The sequence below is a fragment of the Elaeis guineensis genome, chromosome 2 (genome assembly GCF_000442705.2).
Source record: "Elaeis guineensis isolate ETL-2024a chromosome 2, EG11, whole genome shotgun sequence".
NCBI classification, from domain to species: Eukaryota; Viridiplantae; Streptophyta; class Magnoliopsida; order Arecales; family Arecaceae; genus Elaeis; species Elaeis guineensis.
In genome coordinates this window covers 85,690,285-85,713,381 of record NC_025994.2, presented here as the reverse complement: position 1 = coordinate 85,713,381, position 23,097 = coordinate 85,690,285, and the positions used below count along the sequence as shown (strand labels likewise).

The window sequence follows — 23,097 nt, the reverse complement described above, 5'->3', positions numbered from 1 at the left end:
GGAGTATGGCTTATATAGACTGAAACTTTTTCTCCCACGTGAAGCACTTTTTAAAGGACAAAATCGTGAGGCTGTAAATGACCAAGGCCCATTGAGCCTAAGGCCCACTGAAGTATGTTTAATATATTTACGTTAATATAAAATCATATTAATATATTATAATATAATATTAGATCATAATAATTTATTATATTAATTTAATATTAATATATATTATATTATATTAATACAATATTAATATTTTAATATAATAAATCTATTAATATCTTGATAAATATAATATAATATAAAATATTAACATAAATACTATATTTATATTAATAAAAATATTATATTATTATAAATATTAAAATGTAATAAATATTATAATATTAATTTGATAATATATTATCACTTTTCAATATTTCATCTCAACCATCCATGATATTTTGCAAATTTTAACCGTAGAACTTGAAAAAGTATTTTAGGCAAAAAAATATCATCATTTTTCATCTCATGGAAAGTATCAAAATTTATTTTTTTCATAATTTTTATTTTTTATATAATATATAAATATTTTTTTATGCAAAATATTTTTTTCATCCACTTTTATTTTAAAATTTTAATGAAATAAGAAATCCCTTCTCTCTACTTCCGAGAATAGAAACAAAAGGAACAGGGCCACCCACAAAGACTGACCCGACACAATAATTCTCCTGACCGCTCTTCCAGTTGCATCTGTCAGGTCATGTCAGCTGGCCAAAAAACCAACCAAGCTGAGAAGAAGCATGCATCAGCAAGATTTCCAAACCATAAGTGCTTTCTTGATTGCCGTTGATTCACGAATTTTACCGAGAAGATTTCTTGTTGTTATGTCTTCATTATTCATAAAATACTTTGGACGATCAAGTGGACGGGCAACAAAAGAAACTCATTGCCCGATAGTGAACACATGCTCGACTTTTGGGAGACAAAAGGGTAACCGTGATTAATATGTTTATGCGGTTCCGGAAAGCTCTCTTGATAAGCTAGCTGCTTTTCCCTCTCATGATCATGCCTTTGAGCATTGTTGCAACACCAAGTGCCCATCGCTTGGCATTCGTTCTCAAAGAAGTAAGGTATGTAGTGATGGTGATATTGGTGGTGACGACAAACAATTCTAGGCACCTCCGAGGTGAAATTGACCTGATTATGACTTGGTCTGTCTTTTGGTGTTGTCGTATGTATAGGTGATTCTGGATCTTAAAAAATATATATTAAAAATTTGTTTAGATGATTGAACCTAAAATCCTATGAGATTCATGACTTAAACATAAAGATAATGAACTATAAGTAGGACAGGCCATTTGTTTATAAGTATGTAGAACCATTTTTGAAAGGATGAGCTCGGATCCCATAAGAAGAAAAAAAATGATCTGAGCAAACAATTCTAGGCACCTTCGAGATGGAATTGACCTGATTATGACTTGGTCTATCTTTTGGTGTTGTCGTATATATAGGTGATTCTGGATCTTAAAAAATATATATTAAAGGTTTGTTTGGATTGTTGGACCTAAAATCTTATGAGATTCATGACTTAAACATAAAAATAATGGACTATAAGTAAAGCAGGCCATTTGTTTATAAGTATGCAGAACCATTTTTGAAAGGGCGAGCCCGAATCCCATATGCTCGGATCATTTTTTTCTCCCTTTGAGATCCGGACGAGTCCATTCAAAAATGATCCTAGATACTTATAAATATAGGATCTGATTTACTTATAATCTAATATTTTTTATGGTTTGATCATGAATCTCATAGGATTTTGGGCCTAACCATCTAAATAGGCTCTATATGATTTGATACACCATAATCTCTTGAGAAATACTTTGTACACCACCTATGGTAATTGGCTCATGCGCGGGTTGGATGCAGCGCAAAATATATTTTTTTTTTTCCCTTAGCCTTGCGTGGGAGCCGAGCACCGCAAGCGGTGCACGGAGCTGCACTGCCCGTGGTGCACGAAGTATTTCTCTAATCTCTTGAGTTTGGAAAGACGTTCCTACTTATAATAGACGTGTGGCCGTAGCAGTGAATCAAGTTCAGTTAGAATCCCAACCACCAGTAGATCATTTTCTTTCCGTTCAGTAAATTTCCCTGCTGAACCCTGGTGCATTTTATTTTGTTTTAAAGCCTTCCCTATAGATTACAAAGTATGGCTTTACCAAATGACAAGGGGCTGGATTCACGTAGAAAAACTATAACCATGCCACGTTAAGCTTTGGCTGAACTATTTGAGGCTTGGTACATATATCCATATTTGGTAGCAATTCTTACCAATGTTAAATCTAGCGTAATTACAAACTTTTCCAAATCCTCATAACTGTTATACATATTAACTTCTGTATTTCTTATTGATTTTTTCTTAATCTTTGACCAAAATTTTATTCTCTCTACTTACTGTAAATGCTCATGCCATCTTGAATAGGGGTGATAATTTAGGATCCAATCCAGCAACATGATCCATAGCCGACCAAGAGATAAATGGCTTTGAGTTAGCATAAATTGGATCAGGTTCAAGTTTACTGTTTTAATCTGTCTAAATTGTTTTGACCTGTTTAGCAATCTGGTTAGGTCAGCACCATTACAAGATCGATGCATTTAAGACTTGTGAAACTCATTTAAAAATTAATTAGCTTACCAGATCCAAAATGAAGAATTTTAACAAACACTAATACACACATGCTGTTGCAAGTATTTTGCACCAAATACTTTCCATCAAAATCAATGATAGTTCTTTTAAATCAAAATTTTTGGTCATGAATAGAAATATCTATATTGCATAAAAATCGGAAGTCATCTTACCTTGTCATTTGTGCACAAAATGAATGATAGCAACATAATAAACCAAAATGCTTTATCAGCATGATAATTTGAGCATCTAAGCAACTAATGTTGATCTCGATATCTTCACATATAACCAAAATCTAATTCAAATGCTTATAAACCACAAATCAAATCAAAGCATCATACTCACATAATGTATTGGTACATCATAATGAAATTTCTTCAGTTTTCAGACAATTTAGACAAATTGTACATCATAATTAATGGAGGGGATTTTTATTTCAAAAGGACTATCATTAAATTTACATAGGAAGCATCTCCGGCGAATACATCCGAAAACATTCTACAGGACACTGGTATGTTCAGTTTACAGGACCTATAACACAAATTATTTGTGACTTAGATATGTATAAATTACATATATACCACATAGTTCCTCAATATATTAAGTGGGATTGATTCTAACACTGCTACAGTCACCATGTCAGTAAGTTTACTCATGGGTAACATTAACATCGGCCAGGAATAAGACACACTTAATGTCATTTTACCTTGGTACCCCAAAATAAGACTCTCTTACCTCCGCAAGCTGCTTACCTTCACATTGAGGATGAACAACAGTGGCCTCTGCCTCTGCACCCGATTGCACCTTTCCATCATGTGAAATTGATAAAGCACCCACCAGTAATGGATAATCAGCTACTTTCTCATCAGAAGAACTTCTGTCTGAAGATGCAACATCCCATTCCTCATGGTGCCTCTCAAGCTCAAAGGCAGTGGGAATAATCACATAATCATTTAAAGGATTATAGTAAGGATCAGGTTCTCCTGCCTTCAGCCAGTGCTTCAATATTCTGAATACATGACGGCTGCTGATTATTCCACGATGATTAGCTGGAACTCCAACTCTGGCCACTGCGTCCAGGCCATCTGCCTGCATGGTTGCAACATTACCCATGTTCAGATAATATTGGTAGCTTGTATTAGTAATGTGAGTCAGCACATAATTGGATAATCGAGTATAAACACTTTTGCTTGACTGAGTAAATATGTGGCATATTTAAAAACTGGATTGCTACCATATGAATTTTATGCCAAGTATCTTTAAATATGATATATGCCATGCCTGAAAAGTGGAGTTACGAACAAGAGCCAATCTTCCTTGTTTAGAAGATGATAAGGTTGTTTTTGTGTTCAGAATGATGCTTTTAATTATGTGTGGCTAGTAGGATGCTTTTGTTATTTTCCATGTTATATTATTTAAAAATATTAATATATCAAGAATTTATTTATTTAGTCTTGTGTTTCAAATTTCCTGTAATGGAAGTAGATCAAAGCAACCAGGGTTCTTTCTGCTCCTACTCAATTATTTGTGGTTATCAAATGAGCAAATCCTTTTAAGCTACTATGATCTTCCTGAGGAACTCCTTGACATATTATGCAATTAGAGAACAGGAATAGGATTCTTTTGTACACTTTGCCTAATACTAAGCATCAAAGTATGTCCAGAATTACCAACAATTATGTGATGCACAAGTTTCCCTATCAGTATGGCCTATAACTTGTGGAATGTCCAGTATGGAAAGGATTTGATAACCTATTAATCAATCATTTGTAGATTCATAATTCCTTTTTTTTGATTTCTGCTCTACAATGTCAAAGACTTAGGACAATATCTAATAGATTAAGCAAATAAATGACATCATAACTACACAAAAAGAAAGTGAACATATATTTTCATGCTGGGAACAAGCAAATACAAAGAAGTTAACTTAAACACATACAGTCACACAAACATACAGACATACATGCACACCTGCACACACAGATGCACCGACACACAACACCCGGCACCTACCCACCCAGGCACCCCCCCATGCTATGTTGATTCCTTGCACTTTCGGTTCCATTATTTTTCTGTTCAGCAGATCTAGCTTGTGGAGGAGTAATCAAAGGAACGGAGTGATCAGGCATCCCCACAGGCCCAAAGAACATGTAAAAGTTCAACTAAGCTAGGGACCAAATGTTGAAGGAGCAAACTTAGATAGTAACAGACCATCTTTCGTATCACTGAAATTGCAAAGAACTTACCAAAAATAGTTGGGAAAGCATCAAATATCTAAGAGAGAATGGTTGGGAAAAGTGTGATTGAAGATCCACTTTCTAGTACAAACTTTATCAGTAATTCATGTCAAGAGATTTAAATTGATGAAAAAAGACTTTCTGATTTGTCATAAGAGGAACTGCCAAAAAAGATTATGAAATTCAACAAAGGTGTGAATGAAAGAAAGCATGAGAGCTGATAAGAAATTCTTGCTGAAAGGAAAAGTAGTCTTGCTAGCCAGTCTTTTACGTGAGGATATTTTTCCTAAGAGGAACTGCCAAACAAGATTATGAAATTAAACAAAAGGTGTAAATGAAAGAAAACATGAGAACTTATAACAAATTCTTGCTGAAAGGAAAAGTAGTCTCGCTAGCCAGTGTTTTATATGAGGATATTTTTCCTAATGAATGTGCTTTTTGTCTTTAGAAGGACCACGAGAAGACAGTGTTCAGTGAAACTTGATGCTAGCTAAAATAAGACTTTGATGGTCTGCTCCTGTTAATTTTCGACGATATGTAATACAACAGAGGATGTATACCGTGGGTAAGAAAGTCCTCAAGAATGATTGGGTTCCTCTATAATGTCTATAGCCACTCAAACGAAAATGATTGAAGTTAAATTTTAGAGAAAAGTTGCAATGAAAGCCTCATGTGGTAAAAGTGTCTCCATATTTAGATAGAAATCAAATGCATGTCAGGTCTTTGACACAGGTATGCAGCTACAATAGCTAATATACTTATTTATTTTGAGGTTTACTTCATTGTTTTGAGTCTATTTGGGTTTATTTGATGTTGTGGTGTAGAGAGGGCATCTTTAGTCTCACATTGGTTGTGATTCAAGAGGAAGTATGACTTATATGGATTAAGGCCATCTCTCCCCCCGCAAGATGCCTTTTAAAGGATAAAACTATAGAGGCCCAACATGACATCTGCACATGGGCCTAAGCCAAAGTAGACAACACCTCGCGCGCGAGTGCAAAGACCAAGCCATCCGATCCATCCAAGACATCCAATCTCTTGACCGCAACATTGCCTCCATCTATGGGAATTGCCTCCTGCCCACATATACTCCCTCTTGACTGGGGGGCTATGTTGTAGTGTATAGAGAGCATCTTTAGTCTCACATTGGTTGTGAGTCAAGAAGGAATATGACTTATATGGATCAAGGCCATCTCTCCTCCCGTGAGGTGCACCGTGAGGCCCAACATGGCATCCGGCACGGGTCTAGGCCAAAGCGGACAATACCTCGTGTGTGCGAGTGCAGAAACCGAGCCATCCGATCCATCCAAGCCATCCGACCTCTTAACCGCAGCAGGTACAGAGGTTTAAGCTAAATCAGATCAAGAAATCAGTTTAGACTCATTCAAATGTGATTAACCCAAAAGCATACTTTTCAGGGAGAAATATCAAATGCCTTTCTGGAGGAACAACTATGTCTAGGAACAAGTATATTTCTGGAGGAACATCATGGTATGTTGCTTTGGCCTCCACAGTGGTTCTTTCCTCATCCTTGTAATCTATGTTCTTGTCTAATACAAATCTGGGTGACTCTGCTTCCCTTGAAATAAAAAAATATATATACGTATAGGTAGGTTGCACATGTAGCTTGTTGCTTCAAGGCTGAGTCAGAACCCCTACACTATCTTTTACATGTTTGATTTGATTTTGACAGGAATGCTGAATCAATGCTTTCAGGCTAAAACAGGACCACAAAGATACAGAAGACCACATGGTCATTTTTACTATGGTCAGTCATGAAAGATAAAAACGGGGGACATAGAAAAACAAACTTACAGTGACTGTTGATTGGAAAAGATTTGAATTGGCTTCTGAGTATTTGCAGAACCATCATACCAAAGAAAAACCATTGTAGGCAACTTCAAAGCATGGTTTAAGTATCAACCTGTGTCAGCCCACACAAACCATACTATACCGACCCAATCATACAGGAAACCAATATGTTCCCAAAAAGATACATGGCATAGCGTCCATACAAGGCATACCACATAGTAAGGTAGATGTATAAGACCTCATATTGAGGCTTACACGATGCTTCCAAGGACCCATACTTTGCCAAAATATGACACAATGGTTGGTGGCTGCCAACTTCTAAAAATACTGTAAAAACTATTTTAAAAATGACATTAGCAAGAATATGTATGTGGATGTAATCCTTGAATATTCTAATGGCATTAAGACATCGACATGTCAATCTTTCATTATCATCTAATGAATTTTTTTTTTATATAAAGCTCAAGAATCATTTTGATACTACATGACTAGCAAGGAAAGAGATAGAAGTATAAAATGCAAGAACGAGGTACATGATACAAGAGTTATGTGGTCATTATGGAGGTACGTGGCCATGACATGGAGAATAAATATAATAACATGTACAACTCATAGATGATGTAATGCATATAAACATTATGAATCTCATTATTATCATTTTAAGTTTTTAACCATGGTTTACTTTATCAAACCATACCATCTAGTGTGATACATACTGTACTGTACTTGTAGAGTACTAAGTCTCTAATACCCCTCGTATGTAGGGTCAATACTCAGGCAAGTATCGTATCAACACTTTATATGGGTTATACTAGTTTAGTACCAATATAGGGTTTTGTATAAGACAACAAACCTTGCCTTTAACAAAATTTCTAAAAGTAATTTAAATAAATTAGTAGTAGCTATAGTTAGTGAGGGGGCAAGCCTTACTGCAACATTAAGATTGCTCTATTGTGACTTTGGTCTTACAGGTACAAAATATAAAAGCAGTCTCTCTGCACATGTTGATAACTTCACATACATCTAACCCTCCCCAAAACCTACAGTGGCAGGAGCCTCTCGCACTAGGATGCCTTGAAGCTAGTAGAGAGAAGTGATGTAGGAGTTCTCTAAGGAGGTGCTTGGTTTGCGATCGGAATCGGAATCAGATTCGAAATTGAAAACGATCGGAATGGGAATCAAAATGATCAAATCCCCCAAAGTATTTGGTTCATGATCAGAATCGGAATCGGAATGGATAATTCTCATTGTCGTTGTTTGGTTCATTTAAAGATAGGAATCGGAATGAAACCTTATTTTGGGCACATCTCTTATTTTGGGCCAAAAGGTTGACTCAAATCTCTGATTAACTACAGCAATGATCCAAACTTACAAAACTAATAAATCCAGTCCCCCTTATTTATCAAAAAATGAAAAAAATCCAGTCCCTTCTTACAAATAAAATAAGGGTGGCCCACAACCTCCCTCTTTAAGTCAAAAAAAAAAAATAAATCCAGTCCCAAAATTTTTTGAAAATATAAATCAAAATAATTTTTTATATAAAATTAGAAATTTTTAAATAAGAGATGAAATATTTTATGAAATAAAATATAAAATAGAAATAATTTTATGAAAAATAAAAAAAATGAAAGAAAAATAAAAAATAGAAAAAAATGAAAGAAAAAACAAAAAAGAAGAGAGGTGAAGGAAGGCACGCCCCCCACCCCCCGTTCTTCTTCTTCTTCGCCGCCGACCCCCCTCCTCCCGCGATCGTGCCGCCCCCGCTGCGGCCCCGCCCTACCACCGTCCATGCTGCACCCGGCTTCGCGTGACCACCAAACCCCCTCCCCTTTCTCAGCTCTGGCGCCACCAAACCCCCTCCCCTCCCCTCCCTGGCTCCAGTGCCACCAACCCCCCTCGCCTCTCCTCCTCGACCTCGGGCGCCTCCCACGCCTCCCCCACCTCGTGCGACCGCCCCCTGCACCCTCTTCCACTGCTGCAAGCCGGCCTCCTCCATCCCCTCTTGTCGGTCCGTCGTCGAGTTGGTCGCTGCTAGCCTTGCTCCTTTGTCGGCACCCACGAGCATGCCTCCCCCAAGGTCAACGGTGCGATGGAGTTAGCAGTGATGGGGGTATAGAGAGAGGATGTGGAAGGATGTGAAGAGATCTCCTTTGATATTTTTTTTTTAATTACCATTCCGGTGGAATGAGATCTCAATCCAACGGGGAGAGTCTGGATTGGATTGGGGAGGGATTGGACCATTCCCATTACCCCTTGAAATTGGAATCGGAATGAGACTCTCTCTAACCAAACGGTTGAAATGGGAGTTACCTATTCCCATTCCGCTTCCAGACCTCCACTCTCGTAGCCAAGCACCCCCTAAGTGAATTTGAACCCACCACATAAGGATCTAAATAAGCTTTGGATATGTTAATTTTCTTTTCTTATAGTTAAACTTAATTAATTCCTAGATTAATTCCTTCCATGTAACGAATGATTTCAACTAATGAGCTACGTAGGTGGTCATCCAAGCTAAGGCAAATAATTATCGAATTGTTTGAACCAAGTGGTGCAATGCGTATCAAACTGAATTGGGATGATAGGTGGTGAACCGGTTAGAATTGGCTCACATAGACTAGTTTAGCCTGGTTATAGGTGGTACTAGCACAGTTCTCTTGATGTACCTAACCCTCCTTATAAAAGGATCATGGTTGTCCCAATCCCCTTCGACCCCTCTCCTTGAAACCCTAGTCTCCCTCTTCCCCACCTCTACTGCTTTCTCCTCCCCTCTCCACCACTCACAACAACTCCACGTCATTAGGTCTCCAATGCCAGCACTTCCTGTTCCACCACTTATGATGATGCCTGCATGCTTATCTCCAAAGTCGCCTCTCCTTCCTCCCCTCTCCATCACTACCCATAGAGGATGCTTACCTCGTTCGACTTGGTAGACCACCTCCTCCCTCCTCTCTTGCAAAAAAAATCATTTAGGCTGAACCAATGCCTAATTGGCATGCTGTTGCATGCTATATGTTGGTACCGCACAATACCAACAAAGTATGTGAACCATATATTTCAGGATACCGGTTCAACAAACCTTGTCTAAGGCCCAGTTTGGAAGTAGGATACAGCTCTTATCCCTGAATTATCCCAACTTTACCCAAGGATAAATGATAGACATAGCATTTTAATCCTTAGATCTGTCAAACACTAATAGTTCAGTCAAACTGTGGATAAGTAGGCATTTCTAGTTCTAAGGTCCCAAAATTCCCCATACCCTCCCTTTCTCCTCTCTTGATTAGCAAAAGCTCCAAAAATGACCCTTATCAAAATTGCCACAAGAATGAGAATATTCTCATCTTTTTGCCCATGGACAAAAATAGTGCTGTTAGTTTAATTTAATCATGAGATTGGAATGAAAAAATTATTTGAACAAAAAACTTTTTTCCCTGCTTATTCGCTCTTATTATGGAATTAAATATTTCTACTGGGGATAATAATGAATTATCCTAGAATTAGCTATTCAGTTTCCAAACTAGGCCTAACGGTGAGATTAACCATAAATTATTTGGCCATCATGCTATTTGTGATATATAAAGTGACCTAATTTTTATTTCTTGTTTGCTGTTAGTTATAAATCGTCCTATATAGAAAACATGTTTCTTCATCCAAAGTAACCGCTTATTATAAAAGATATCATACCTTTGCTGATTCAGCTGGAACCGTGCCATCCCCATTAACACAAATATACTTTGCCTGTAAAAGCATAAATCAAACTCAGATTTGCAACTACGGTATGAACACATATTTGTTCCTAACAACTTAAGTTACATTCAATTCACTGTAGAATAGAAAGCTCGTACAGATGGTAGAGATATAACAGATGAGATGCAATCCCCAAAACATGTTTACACATTGGGTTCAATGAGAATGATAAATTGATAAACTTCTCACAAGAAACAGGACTTACAAGACAGTTGTTTTACACATTCTGGGCAAATAAATGGTACTATGAATTTGTTCCTGGAAGTTGATATTCAAATGCTAAAAATTCCCTGAGCATCAGTGAATAACTTGCATTATCCTCTGGTGTAGGAAGGGAGCTCTAGTTTGCCAAATTTTACCAATGCTCCAGTGACCAAAATATGAGGTTGCATTATCCTCAGGGTGAAACTCCAGTTTTCATGTTATAAACCAAGAAATTTTCAGCAGTTGACATGCGATGCTTAAGATAACACCATCCATTTTCAGGTGACAATATCATCTTCTAAGTGTTTTCCATCACTATGAGGCTGCCATGAGAGCCTAGATCAAGGAAGTTCATCTCTAGTTAAAATATTTAGATAAAGCAAATCAGTTAGTAATTTTCTGAAATTGTCCTTTCTTATCCTGAAAGGGAAAATTTATCCTTGATGCAGCAAATGCATGATAATGTATCATCAAAACTAAGGATGGAAGGTATTTTACAGTCATGGTAAACGTATTTATACTTATATACCCTAAATAATTATGTGTTCATTGCTTCTTATGTCATACTTGAATGTCGCTTGTTCATCCTTTCGCATTATTAAATTATCACATCAACCAGTTCCCAAAAGCGCACTTTCACTTACTTTTTACCTTCATAAGTTGGTCACCTAACCATGGCAAAAATGAAATATATTGTATCCTCTATTTAGTCACATTCCTACACCTACTACAATTTTGACTCGCAGCTTCTTAAGATTGAGCATCACTAATCCACACTTCCTGAAATTTGGAACAAATCATCATTCTCCTTTGTCAGGAAAACCACTCAAATGATTTGTAAGTGTTCTTAGATGCTACTGACAAAGTTGGAGTTTTCTGTCACAGGGGATCTCTTTTCTAAAACTTTATCTTCAACATTTAAATTGACTGCTACATAGTTCAACGATAGGAAGTAGCTGAGAAATCTTCAGGAATGACAGTAATTAGAACTCATTATGTTATATCATACTTAGACCTGCAAATTGGTCGTCATCCCATGATCTGACTTACTCCAAACCTGATTAAACCAGGCATGACCAGGTTTTTTAGACCAGTGGGTTAGGATACGAGTCATGTTTGCATCATAAGTATGACCTGTTTGATGAACCAGAATGGGTCTGGCACTGTCAAACATTAGATGATCAGACCAGCCCTAGCATGACCTCATTTAACCAAAAAAATCCATGTTATGAAATATCTAGGCCCTCGATCATTCATCCTATTGGATACTTTGGACTTGTAGGTTGTGTCTTAAGGTTGTTTATCCGTAGATTGAATGCTAAATTCAGGTTGAATCACAGCCCAGTTGATTACTGTAGTAATAAAAGTCTGCAGCAACACCCTTTTATAATTCTCGCCACTTGCTATCCATGTCATCATTTGTTTTCCTTCTATGCATAAAAGAATTAAGTGGCCTTTTCATTTATATTGAATCTAGACCAAACCTACAACAGACCCGACCAGGACCCAAATGCATTCATAATAACATTCTGCAGCAACACCCATTTCTAATTTTCTCTGCTTGTTATCCATGTCATCATCAGTTTTCCTTCCATGCATAGCAAGCACTAAGTTTATTTTTCATTGATCTTAAATCCAGTGCAAACCTACACCAGACCTGACCAGGGCCCAGATGCATTAGGTTCAGCTAGGTCTCGCTTGACCCAGCTAGGCCTGAATGACTCGGTCTGAAAAATTATCCACGGACCTTGGGTCCAAGTCTCAGTTTAAGATCCAAATGGAAACCATGAGAATCAAGGTCATGCTTAATCTAGTCTGGAGTCTGCGGACCAGAACTGGTTGCCAGCCTGCTCATATTCGACCAGAAGTTTCATTTGAAAAATAGATGCCAAGTCCAAATAAATAATGTGGATAAGGTCTTAGCTTAGCCAACAACAGTGGTATATGATTAATACGAAAAGGTAACAATTATTTATATTGGAAAAGTTTTGGAGAAGTTTGGGTGAAACAAATAGTTCAGAACAAAGAAAGAGTATTTTTTTGAAGATAAACCTTTTAGCAAAAACAAATATTAACTAAAAAATAGGTCTCAAGTCTCAACACTTTTTGACAAAATATTTAAGAATTTTATAGTAATACTAATATCGAGAAATTTGTGTTATATGAACATTCTTTGGTTGTATGTAAAACAAAAAGGATAAATCATAAATCTATGCAATTTGATATATAGATACAGATATATGAGGCCAGATTTTATACATAAAACCAACAATAAATAAAATTTTAGTCTTATACAATCAAATAGATCAAGCTTTTTTCCCTCATGTTTTCTGATCTAAACCAGATATTTGTGGTTTATTTGCTACAAGGGATTGATCATGTATGATTCATAAGTTGCCTGTGGTATACTTCTCAGTTAGTATGATAAATAAGTTGCTAAATTCTGAAGTAGATGCCCTCTATGAAGTCTGATAGAAAAGCACTTGGCAAGCAAAAGAGTAACCTGGATCGACAACAGTTGCTTCAGATCTAAAATGGGTGATTCTCGGCTCCCATAGCTGCAGAGGAAACAATGAGATTTCAGTGAGTGAAAACAATCAAATGATAAAGAAAATCTCGTTGCAGATACCATAAAAGATTGCTAGATATGGACAAGTCTATATGCATAGATATCATGTTCACAGATAATATGTATGGTGGGTCTAGAAAATCATCATTCTACTGTGTAAGTCTGGAATAACATCATTGTTTCTCAGACAAAATTGGCCTTGTGAAAGGATGAGATACATTATGAGACAAGATAAAATATCTTTTTTGATTGAAGAGATAAGATAAAATATCATACCAAACAGTATGAGGTGTAGCATAATCAGTCCCATATATATTGTAAAATTTAATTGCTCCAGGAACCTTCGCATGTGATAAGATTTCACGAGTTTTGTTAGCCCATTTCAGAATCTCTAAGTTAAGTGGTAAAGGCATCTGCATTCCGTTAAGCCCAACCTGGAAACAAAAGAGAGGTCACAGAAATCATTGATGAAATGTACTAGGTTTTTCCAACCATATAGCTTGAATATAGTGGACCAAAACTATCTGCATAAAGGAAACTTGACAAATATTACCGAATGTCAAAAGGCAGTTCATAGCACATCATGCCTTGTAAATATTATTTTAATTTGGATACTTAAAGGCTCACCATGTTGCTTGAAAGAGCTTCAATCATTAAAGACACAGCTTGTTTTGGTTCATATGACTCCAGCAAAGCAATCGAATTGCCACAGTTATCATGCTTCTCTCTCCATAATTGGAAAAGAGGAATGTTGCCCCAACAAAACTTGGGGCAAGCCATCAACTCGTATATAGATGGGCATTGAATTAGCTGAAATAAAAGAACATGTTGAATAATTGATAATAAGGATATAAATAAATGGGTCAAATAAATTAAAAGCAATAGATGGCACTGGATAAAACAATCTTCCTCATAACAACCTACATGTTCAATTGTAAATCAAGGAATATGGAGGATGATATGCTATAACAGAATTGGATTATTATTGGCATAACTTTACCTACATATAATGATTAAACTGACCAAATTGGTGGCAAATTGTAACAAAGCTTAATGTAGAAAGACGAAACCACATGAAAATGGAGATGGATCTGTCAATCTAAATATCGTTTACCCTAAGTCCGTTCCACATTTCATTTTCCTCATAATCACAGCAGCCACACCATAGAAGTTTAATTTCAAAAAGAACAAGAACTTTTTTTAATAAAAGATTTTATCACAAATGCTTCCTTCCAAACATCTGATTTCTAAACCATGTCTGAAGGTCAGAAAGGGGGTAAGAATTTGCAAAACTTGATTATAACTCTGTAAAACACAAATTTTATTTATGATTTTTGATATTCTAGTGTCCGAGGTCTTAGAGCTGTGTAGATTTTTAACAATTATCCACAAGTTATTTTGTTTTTCCATATTAGAGAAACTTCAAAATAAACAAAATAAAATAAAATAACTCAAGAATTTCATCCTCCAAAGATGTAACTTTATTATGTGCAGCAAGCAAATGCAATGTTTGTCAAGGTGAAGATTTTTCACTAGTTTACAACTTTGCTGCTTCTTCCACAATAGATAAAAGTCTCCAGCCATCTTCTAACCCAAGAATTGTCTTTTTGGCCCTATAATTAGTCTTATAAATACTGACACAAACAGAGAAATTTGGTTTAATGATGGCTATTATCTATATCTTTCATGTTTAGATAGGAAAATCTTCATTTGGTGTCAAAATAAAACCAGGATGGAACGAAACTAATAATTATATACACAGAGAAACCAGTTGATTTCCTGAGATCCTTAAGAACTTGATTATGGTGCACCAAAATAGCCAATAACTGTAGAAAGGGCAAAGGAAGAGGTTAACTCTCTTATCATTGAAAGGTTGAGAGTCTAGTATCCAACAAATGACATACTATCATTGCTAGTTGAAAATAAAGGACATAAAGAAGAATTATCAATAACAAAATGAAGGAATGGATATATACCAGTTGCTGCATGCTCCATTTGGAAATGAAAAAATTTCGTTCCCACCCTTCTACAAAAGACACTCCATTTAAGAGGGTAGTTGTAATATATCCAGGTGCACCTGTCAGCATATAATATTAAACCTTTAAAAAATAATAACTTAAAAATCTTTTGTGAAACTTTATATTTAAAATTCAGTAAGACAGGTACAAGTAATTGTGAACCCTGAATCTACAAGTAATTGTGAACCCTGAATCAGACCAACCTTACAGAAGATTAAGAACATTAGCTGAAGATAACATGGCATCCAATACTTCTAAGAGAAAACATCATCAAAGGTGCTTGGTTATAAGTCTAAGTTGTTTTCACTACTAGTTGCAACACCACATATATGTAAAAAGCTCAGAGATTGGCATTTACATTAGCAATACACAGTGAAAAGAAAAGAAGACACCCTTATCAGTAAAGTTCTAGTCCTATATAGAATAATAAGCTCAAATGTGATAATTGTTCAATTCAAATAGACAGAGAAGTGCAACATGCAAGCAAGTAATGATATAAAGCACACCATTTGGAAGATCAAAGTTCAAGAATCTATAATATTTAACTGTTGAAGACGGCATGCATTTTGACCTATCCACCAATTATTCTTGCTCAAGTTATTATGACAGGATACTTTGCTGCCAAAGTTACCTTGGCCAAGAAATTGGCACTGATTTGCAGAAAGGTCATTAAGTTCATTAAGATCAGGGGATAGGAACTAGACTATTTTCTTAGACGGATTATAGTTTGATTCACCTAGCTGATTATACATAGATGCAACAAGCCTTGTCAATCAATTGTATTTTCTTTGCTTTCATATAAACAAATGTACATATGCAAATATTATTAAAAAGAGGGAAAGATCATCCCAGTAAGCTGTTCAGATACTCAAAGTTCTTAATTTAACACTTGGGTAGCATTCTTGAGATAATTAGAAAAGTTTTTAGTGCCCAGAGATGTTGCAAGTAACTAAAAAGGTCAGAGGGCATATAGAATTTAAAATTTGTGAGTTATGGGCCTATAATGCAATAAGAAACCCAAATTCGTGCTTCCATTCGAATGGACTTTAATGACTTCTTAAGCACATATTATTATAGAGGTATCTGCACAAATAGTTTCATTTTCTACTTTCATTGCAATATCTTTTATTTTTTTTTTATTCCTTTTTTTCAACCAGATTTATCCTTTGATCAGTTTGTTTGACTTACAAACTCCAATTTGTAATATCTCCTGTACAGTAAAATCTCAACCAGATTATTCAAACTCCAGATTTTTCCTTTATTACGATCATATTATACAAACTCCAATTAGTCCATTGTAATATCATTGTCAGTAAAATCTCCTGTATAGTTTCCTTTGATCATACATAACTCCAATTTGAAAATCTCAACCAGATTGTTTAGCTTCTTTGGCCAGTCCAACTTGCTGGAGATTGCAGCTGAGACCAATGACTTCAAACAAATGAACTTGGGGGATGGTCATGAGAAATGAGAAATGAGATGCATTAGATTGGATTGCAAATATTAAAGCCAAATTATGTCACATACACATAGAAATGCAGACATATAAGACAAGCATAACTCAGGCGTATATTTATGGGGATGTATGAATGCATGGATGCAAGCATGTACACATGCATTTATCCAACATATACATGTGCACAACAATGCATGAATGCATTGATGTGTGGGCACAGGTAATAGTATGCAACATCCTGGTAAGAAATCCTCCACCTAGCTGTTACCAAAAACTTGGGCAACACCCAGAAACCTGGGCAATGCCAAAAAATTGTGATTTAGATGAGCATCACCAGCAGTAAATGGAGTCAGGTTCACATATTGGGTGCTGGTATGTTTCATAGGTTGGATCCTTTCCATTAGAAGATATCTTCTTACATAGCCATGTCCAAGTGCTGTAACAATGTCTATGTTTATCTGAGCAGGTACTTTAGGCTAAATTGAAGGGTTGGGGTAAAACAGAGCATCTTTAGATATTTTTTGACCTGTCTGCTGTCCAGGCAACTGCTTATAAAATAATGTGGTTTTTAGCATCTAAAATGCCTGAAAACCAAAAGTTGAAAATTGTGGAAGCTAACTGCTATGTAGAGGACAGAAAATAGATTTTATGATAGAAAGTGAGTGTGCCAACATGTACGGTGAGTCTTGACTCACAAGAACTAACAATAAAAAATCCACATTGCTGACAAATGGGCACAAAATTCAACTAGTTCAAACACTTCTAAACCTTAAATTCAACTTCTTATTGAAATCAATTCTGACCACAAGTCATTTTACTTTAGGCTTTTAGGCATTTTATTTGTTGTAATTTATCAATAATGGTTTCGATTATTTATTTAGATGCCCTGCCATATATTCTGCATTGAAATGATCTGAGTCCAGATGCTACCAGTAGGATAATAGCCTCTCTCTATGCGATGATGCCATTTGATGAGTGCACATGTGCATATCTACAGAAAAATCATTTTACTTGTGCACTTCTTTTTTGGCAGAAATCATTTGAAAAATGATACAAAAATAACTAAAACATTATGGCATAAAGTTAGATTTATGTGCTTTGGAAGCTAAATTCTAATTCTTGCAAGAATTTGGATTGCTCTTACCCTCATCTTCTTTATGGAAAGGTTTAAAAGATTTTTCTCTCCCAATCTCAGATGAATATAGTTCTCAAAAAACCTATAGCTTGTTTCTATTACTATCTCTTTATATATGTATATGTGTGTGTGTGTGTGTGTGTGTGTGTGTGTGTGTGTGTATTGTTCAGCTGCTGTTGAGTCTCATTCTCTTATTTCTTTCATGGTCAGTAAATGATAGCTAAACTGAACTCCTCACATGCTATAAATTCTCACCTTGAAATGGTGCAGCAATTGCAATCCAACTCTTCACATGCTTCTCAAAAATCTGTCAGGCAAGGCAAAAAGTTTGCACATAAGATTGCCACTGTGAATGGATCAAAATACTGCAGAACATCAACAGGTGAAATAAGTGGTTGACTCGAAGAAGAAAACCCTCACATCACCATGAAGACACATGAAGCATTTCACCAACAGCCCGCCCATAGAGTGACTTATAATGATTAGCTTCTTTCCTCCTGTTGAAGTGTGTATTGCATCTAATTTTGAAGCAAATCTATCAAGAGTTTCCTGAAGCCTGATAGAAGCATAAGCAATTCTATTACCGAAAGGGGTCAATGCATGAGGAAAATAACGAAATGAAAATGTTCAATTATGTGGATATGTACAGATGCAATCCCTGGCTTTCTTGATGCACTACGCCACTAAATGAGGCGGTTGATCATATACAAAATTTAGGATAACCAAGAACTTGATAACAAAAAGCTCATATCATTTTAACTCAGATGCATTTTTTGCCTGGTCCAGATCTTCTGTGGTGCCTATTTTGCACTGCAGAAGCCTTTATGTTCCCAGATAGCAGCCATGTCACCCATCTCAGGAGACAGACAGCTGTGCTTATACTGGGAATAGAGACCATCATGTTGAGGTGCCAAACATAGCGGGTTGGTGAGATAAGCATCAGCCATCTGTCTCCTACAATGGGTAATGCGATGCCTATCCAAGCACGTAGAGCCCTCTGCTGTGGGAAACAGGCATCGCAGAGGATCCCAACTCCCTTTTTTGTTTTATGTGGGGGGAAGGGGGATAGGACAAAAGCTAAAGTTAGCTCGTCCAATGATAGTAAAAAAGGAAAACAAATTGTTACATTCATTAATATCTTCAATGCACACCTATTACTTTGCCGGAAGTCATAGCCAAATCCAAAGAGGGTTTCACCCTCTTGAAAACCCCATTTGATCATTTCTTCTATCATATCATGATAATAACTAACACCATCTTGTCCAATGATCTGCAGGAAACAAATTAGCTTCTTCAAAATTACTGGCTAAGAGCAAAAAGCTTCTTCCATTTTAATAAGTTTTAGAAACACATTTTGGTAACTTGAATAAAGGAAAGAACCATCATGGAAGCATTTAGGAAAGAAACTAGCACTAAAATACAAGAACTAAAATTTATATCAATTAGAAACATTTCTCACCTTGTCACAATCCAATCTATCTCCAGAATTATGAGTATGGAATTACCAGTGCTTTAGGTGAGGGAATGAAAACACAGTGGCAGAAAATTGGAGTGTTTATGCATATTACAGTGGATCATATGTTACACAGCATACCAATAATATTATGCTCCTGCATCAATATATTTGTGGCATGGCATATCTCTACATTAAACTTTAGTACAATATAGCTTGGCACCTTTTACTAGAGTGCGGCCTGCAAACTCAATACTGTTTCTATTCAAGCCATTCTGAAGCTACTCTCTCATAACAAAGCCTATATTTTCCCTTTGTTGATCTATGATACATCAAAAGCCATATTATAGCTAGCTATATATGAACCTCATCCTTTCCTCATAGGTTCCTTAGTATAAGGCAGATAATTCTAGAGAGTCATCGAGGAGATGAAGCACATGAGGTAGCATGTATCAACATATATGATTCTCAGACTAGTAGTACTATATCCTCAATATACACCACATTAATACTCTTATCGAATGAATGGTTGTAGAAACCTATTAGGCTTTCAATGTGGAATGAGCATGGGCTTATCTGTTTGCACTTGTTCATAACGTATCTCATCGTATTTTTTCAAACATTAGATGATTTATGCATCTATATCAGTCAGCTGGATATATTTTACCATCTTCCAAATAAAATATATGACTTGCTAGAACATTTGTCTGATATGTTGAAATTAATTGTCTCCACGATTCGTTGCTCTAATGTAGTACCAGTAACTGCTTTGCAGGAGCCCTTTTCATGCAGTAAATGCATGTGCTTCCTACATATCAGTAGCAGCTTGGTTTTTTAGTATGACTCAAAATGCTAAATTGTTTAATATCAAATGGAAACAAAATTTGAGCATACAGCATGTTTTGTGACAGTTAAATTAATGAAAAGTGAGAAAAAAAAAACACATAAAAGTTATATTGATGGTGTAAATAACAAGTCATGCACGTTACAGGAAGGTCTCATATTTCTCCATGACAATGTGTGCAAGTAGCTAACAAAGTACAGCATGGTACATGTAACATAGCCAACTGTGGTTTGTTGCACAAAGTTTTGATTTCTGCAATATCGACACTACTAAAGGAGGAAAAGAGGATAAATAGGAGGTTGAATGCATATAGGAATTTTCTCCAGATATCTCCAACTTTCCAACTTGTAAGCAGATTGTGGCTGCTAAATAAATGAAAATAATTTGTTAAAAAACAAGAGTTTCGCTTTCCTGGACTAGTACCAATTCTCGATCGGCAGCCTTCCACGTGTCCATTAGTTTAATCCTTTTAACATTAATTAAAAAAATTAAAGATTACAATACCTATCAACCAAGTGAAAGATGTGAGAAGATGAAAATAAAAATTTTACCATGTCAGGATCCAATACATCAATTGCAGATAGTCCATATCTGTCTTCAGGCACAACAATTCTTGTTTTCTCGTCTAAGGACATTGTTTTACCTGCTTCGAAATAACGAGTTAGATGTTCATCGGTTGCAAACATACAAAAGAACGGCACTTCTATTTCATGTAATTGCTGCACAATTTATTGCCCTTGATGGAAGTGCTATATATAGATGCTAATCATGCCAAGTAGCATAAATTCTAGACCAAGAAACCTATGCAAATAGTGGATATTCAAAGATAATTGTTTATTAGAAAATATTTATGAAAAATTTCCACCTTGGACAACAGTTTTCTCTAACTTGAAGGGAAGGATTTGCACCAACTCAGGTAATATCAAAGAATGCCGATATGCAAAAATGCAAAGATAAAAACTTCAAATGTAAATTTGATAGATTTCAGGGGTAATACACTTATGCCAAAGAAGGGATAGGGAGAAACAACAGACAACAACCACAGTACCAACATCAGCAACAGAATCATAAAATACTTGGAGTGCAGCCAGAAAACACAAAAACGAAACCAAGAATTATTAACCATCTACGAACGGTTGAACTATAAAGGTGTCTAGTCATCAAAGAATCCATAACCACTTCAAATATCTTTTTCAAGAATCCAGCAAAAAGAAAAAGAAAAAAAAAGAACGTAGTTAATGTCGATATTCGTAAAGAAAAGGAGAAAAAATTATATACCAGTGGATGGATCGAACCGCGACCAAAGCTTTGTTCTAAACTCGTAGTCGGCGCCAAGAATTCGGACCCAGACCCGCTCTGCTCGGCCGCTGTCATCGACAGCATTCAGGATCGAGCCGCCGATGCCCGGGACCAGCAGAACCGGGTCAAGATCCGGATCAACGAAGGATTGCTGCTTCTTTTTAGCCTTCAACAACAGCTCAATGGACTGTATCCACTCCTCCACCAGCATTGCCATCTCCCACCACAAGTTCCAAACCAAGAAACTCAACCCTTAACTCGCCAGAAAGATTCAGAGCCTAGTACTGCAAACAGCCGCAGAAGGCCTACGTGAGTGAGAGAGAGAGAGAGGGGGTAGAACTGGGGAAAGGTGAGGAGATTTGGGAGGTGGAATGGGAGGAGAAGAGAGTTTCGGTGAAGGGTAGGGTGATAAGGAGAAGAAATCAAGAAAAGGTCATGGCAGAGAAGACAAGCAGAAAGACAGAGAGAAGGGGGGAAGGGAGACTGTAATGCCATGCCGTTGGAAAGGACAGCACGGGCTTTTTTTTTTTTTTTTCCTCTGTTTGCCGTCGGTATTCCAAATGGTACTGGGTTGTATCTCTCGCAGAAAGAAGGATTCATCCTCCTTCGCACGAATCAACCGTTGGATCGCGCAGCAGTTGCTTCGAGAGTTACGCACACGGATGTATGGACGTTCGTCGGAGCGCGATCCGACGGGCGATGATGCGAAACAAGGTCGATCATTCAACCCCTACCGAGTCCAATCAGACTCACCCAAGCGTTTCTTAACAGCACATGGCTAATTAGCGTGTGCTCGTCGCGCAGTACAAGTTTTCACGAAGGAATTTCCGTGGATGGTTGTAATTTTATTAGCTGTTGAAATACGTATTTATATAGATGATTCAGCTTCAACTTTTAAGCCATGTTATTAGTCTTTTCTTTTCTTTTTTTTTGACATTATAAAAATCATTGATCATGCATGGCTATGAGATAACATGTTGCTAAAATTATAAACTTACACCGTCACAAGATAACAAATCATGTGCTAATGCGTGCAGATTTTATGGATGAGCTTGAATCAAGGGGCATGAATATCACTTTACATCACTGTTTAGTCCTAGACAAGCTATCCACGAGAGCAAGTATGATCTAGGCCTATGCGAAAATATTTTTGAACTTATGGCTATTGTGTTATTTATTTTTTTTTTTTTTTGCTTTTTTGGTAAATGACAATTGTGTTGCTTGTTAGCTGCCATAGTAGCATAATTTATTAGCATGACACACAACATGGTTTTATATAACAATAGCTTGAATTTGTAACTATTATATTTTATAACTAATTTATGATTATTCTTAATATTTCTTGATTTAATCTATTTCTTGACAATAAACAAGTTAATATTTCTTGTATATTCTGCTTAAAAAGAGAGATTTGGCATTTCTTTGCACGAATCTATTGTTGCTTTAAGATCAATGTAAATGGATAAATAAAAAAAATTGAAATACTTTAATATTTATACAAGATGTGACCCAATAATTAATATCATGAAAGAAGATCCATCATTCTTTTGTGCCAAAGATACAACCCAAATACTTCGAGAAGGGTGGCATGAGCTTTGGTGCTAGCTAGCGTTACGGTCCTGATATTGTAATCGGCACTACTGTTGTCAGACTCCTATTGTCTTCGGAGGCCCAAC

General features: G+C 36.3%; 1 protein-coding gene across 1 annotated transcript; it reads right to left on the bottom strand.

Moving 5' to 3' along the window:
• Nucleotides 1–3,052: 3,052 nt before the first annotated feature.
• On the bottom strand, nucleotides 3,053–21,810 carry LOC105056303 (lecithin-cholesterol acyltransferase-like 4). Its single transcript, XM_010938453.4, has 11 exons — nucleotides 21,401–21,810; nucleotides 20,674–20,765; nucleotides 18,977–19,095; nucleotides 18,246–18,381; nucleotides 18,081–18,132; nucleotides 15,193–15,293; nucleotides 13,844–14,026; nucleotides 13,493–13,650; nucleotides 13,151–13,205; nucleotides 10,381–10,434; nucleotides 3,053–3,739 (listed from the first exon to the last, which is right to left on the bottom strand). The coding sequence occupies exons 1-11, from the start codon at nucleotides 21,636–21,638 to the stop codon at nucleotides 3,353–3,355; spliced, it is 1,575 nt and encodes a 524-aa protein (XP_010936755.1). The 5' UTR covers nucleotides 21,639–21,810; the 3' UTR covers nucleotides 3,053–3,352.
• Nucleotides 21,811–23,097: the final 1,287 nt, after the last annotated feature.